This window comes from Gadus morhua, chromosome 7, assembly GCF_902167405.1.
Source record: "Gadus morhua chromosome 7, gadMor3.0, whole genome shotgun sequence".
Classification (NCBI taxonomy): domain Eukaryota; kingdom Metazoa; phylum Chordata; class Actinopteri; order Gadiformes; family Gadidae; genus Gadus; species Gadus morhua.
In genome coordinates, this window is record NC_044054.1 from 33414343 (window position 1) to 33417763 (window position 3421).

At 51.0% G+C, this 3421-nt stretch overlaps 1 protein-coding gene across 1 annotated transcript in view; it reads left to right on the forward strand.

Moving 5' to 3' along the window:
- Nucleotides 1–202: 202 nt before the first annotated feature.
- LOC115547158 (proline-rich protein 2-like) overlaps nucleotides 203–3421 on the forward strand; it is a 7286-nt gene continuing 4067 nt past the window's right edge. The window contains exons 1-3 of the mRNA XM_030361127.1: nucleotides 203–268; nucleotides 1957–2051; nucleotides 2154–2608. Of these exons, the coding sequence (XP_030216987.1) occupies nucleotides 203–268; nucleotides 1957–2051; nucleotides 2154–2608 (616 nt within the window). The remainder of the gene's footprint in view (nucleotides 269–1956; nucleotides 2052–2153; nucleotides 2609–3421) is intronic.

Here is a 3421-nt window from a genome sequence, read left to right on the forward strand (position 1 = left end):
CAGAACATCTTGAAGAGTTCCAGAACCGTAGTGAGGTAAACGGTCTACGGTCTGGACATAGCCAAACAAAAATGGCAGTTTCTTTAAATTATCTGGAGATGTTGGAATGAGATGGAATGGAATCAAATGATGGCCTTTATTTAATAAATTGATACGTCGTTCAATCTGTCCATCGTCGACCGGATGGGCACTCCCGCTCACGATGTCCCCAGCGGCTCCAGGGCGTCAGAGCGACCTCCCCCATGACCTGCCTCCATCGGGGGGTCCTGTGAGCTCTACAAACACCTCCTCCCCCAGTACCAGCTGAGCCCCCAGGGGGAAGAGGGGGATTCTAGTGGACCGTGGTTAGTATTTAAGAGCTTGGACTGTTTGTGTATGTTTGCGTGTGTGTTTGTGTGTGGGTATATGTGTGTGTGTGTGTGTATGCATGTGATTGTGGATGTATTGGTGCGTGCATGTGTGTGTGTGTATGAAGATGTGTACGTGTGTGTGTGTGTGTGCGTGCGTGCGTGCGTGAGTGCGTGTGTGCGTGCGTGTGTGTGTGTGTGTGTGTGTGTGTGTGCATCTGTGCTCTGCGATTCAGTGAGTCATCAGAAAATGTTTGATTTCATGTTGTTGTACTAACTTCCGTCAGGTCGGTTCTCTTCTCACACGTGGTTTGGTTGCGTGTTGCCCGGGATTTGACGTGTTCAAAGTAGAGATTCTGTGTGTGATGCTGTCTTGAATCCTGGGAGAGTTCAGAGCACTTCGGATCTTTCAGATGATAATAAGCGTTGTGTCGAACACTAATTACACAAAACTCTAGTCCTAACAGGCTTTTAATTATTCAGGAGGAAACAACAGCTATTAGGCCTAACTGTGGCGGCTTTAGTTGCCTCAGAGATTGCAACTTTGCATAATGGTAGAGTACAAGCTGCCCACACTTAAATCAGACAATGTAGACTAAAGATAGAAAAAAAAACATTTACACATGGACTATGTACATGTCGACTACAACCTGCATCATGTTATGCTTCATTGTACTGTATTATGTTTACAATTATGCAGATTAAAGATTCCAATATCAATTGTAGTCTGGTCACGTTTCGAGAGATCCAAATCAAAATGAAATAAGTGTTTGTGTGTAAATCTCTGTATGTACTGCTATCGAATTAGAATGAGTGCCTCACATCACACAATCATACACACAATCACACACACAATCACACACACAATCACACACAATCACACACACAATCATGCACACAATCATACACACAATCACACACACAATCATACACACAATCACACACACAATCACACACACAATCACACACACAATCATACACACAATCACACACACAATCATACACACAATCAAACACGATCACACACACAATCACACACACAATCACACACACAATCACACACACATCATACACACAATCACACACACATCATACACACAATCACACACACATCATACACACAATCACACACACAATCACACACACAATCACACACACAATCACACACACATCATACACACAATCCCGCCCCCCGGGACACCAGGCCCCCCGCCCCCGGGACAGCAGTACCCCCGCCACCCGGGGACAGCAGGACCCCCACCCCCCGGGACAGCAGGACCCCCACCCCACACACAATCATGCACACAATCATACACACAATCACACACACAATCATACACACAATCACACACACAATCACACACACAATCACACACACAATCATACACACATTCACACACACAATCATACACACAATCAAACACGATCACACACACAATCACACACACAATCACACACACAATCACACACACATCATACACACAATCACACACACATCATACACACAATCACACACACAATCACACACACAATCACACACACAATCACACACACATCATACACACAATCCCGCCCCCCGGGACACCAGGACCCCCGCCCCCCGGGACAGCAGTACCCCCGCCACCCGGGGACAGCAGGACCCCACCCCCCGGGACAGCAGGACCCCCACCCCCGGGACAGCAGGACCCCCACCCCCCGGGGACAGCAGGACCCCCGCCCCCCGGGACAGCAGGACCCCCGCCCCCCGGGACAGCAGGACCCCCCGCCCCCCGGGACAGCAGGACCCCCGCCCCCCGGGGACAGCAGGACCCCCGCCCCCCGGACAGCAGGACCCCCGCCCCCCGGGACAGCAGGGGCCACCAGGGCCCCCGGGGACAGCAGGACCCCCGCCCCCCGGGGACAGCAGGACCCCCGCCCTCCGGGGACAGCAGGGGCCACCAGGGCCCCCGGGGACAGCAGGACCCCCACCCCCCGGGGACAGCAGGACCCCCACCCCCCGGGACAGCAGGACCCCCGCCCCCCGGGACAGCAGGTGCCACCAGGGCCCCCCGCCCCCCGGGGACAGCAGGACCCCCCGCCCCCCGGGGACAGCGGGGGGCCACCAGGGCCCCCCGGGGACAGCGGGGGCCACCAGGACCCCCCGCCCCCCGGGGACAGCGGGGGGCCACCAGGACCCCCGGGGACAGCGGGGGCCACCAGGGCCCCCCGCCCCCGCCGCGACCCCAGTCACCTCAGTCCCAGCGCGACGGAGCCGGTTGACCGTTAGCTGAGGGTCGGCCTGACGCTACGTGATGCGTGTTCCTCAGGCGGAGGTCTGCCCTCTTGTTCGACCCTCCTACCGTCTGTCCTACCCTACGGAGGACGGGCTCCCTGGTCCCTGCTGTGTTCATGTTGTTGCTATGTTAATGTGATGCCATGCAGCAACACACGCAATGCTAATAATGTGATGTTATAATGTTAATGTGATGCCATTCATCATCATTGCACACATGTGGTGATATGTGATGTTATGTTGATGTGATTTCATGCATCTGCATAGCAACACAGGGGTTGCTATGTCCATGTGGGGCTATGTTAACATGCTGCTATGTGAATGTGATGCTTTGTTAATGTGGGGCTTTGTTAATGTGATGCTATGTTAATGTGATGCTATAGTAATGTGATGCTATGTTAATGTGCTGTTATGTTAATGTGATGCTATGGTAATGCGATTATATGTTAATGTGATGCTATGTTAATGTGATGCTATGTTAATGTGATGCTATGTTTATGTGATGCTATGTTAATGTTATGCTATGTTAATGTGATGCTATGTTAATGTGATGCTATGTAATGTAATGCTATATTAATGTTATGCTATGTTAATGTTATGCTATGTTAATGTGATGTGTATAGGAAGCTCTGTAAATGTGTTGTTATGTTAATGTGATGCTATGTTAATGTGATGCTATAGTAATGTGATGCTATGTTAATGTGCTGTTATGTTAATGTGATGCTATGTTAATGTGATGCTATGTTAACGTGATGCTATGGTCATGTGATGCTATGTTAATGTGATGCTATGGTCATGTGAT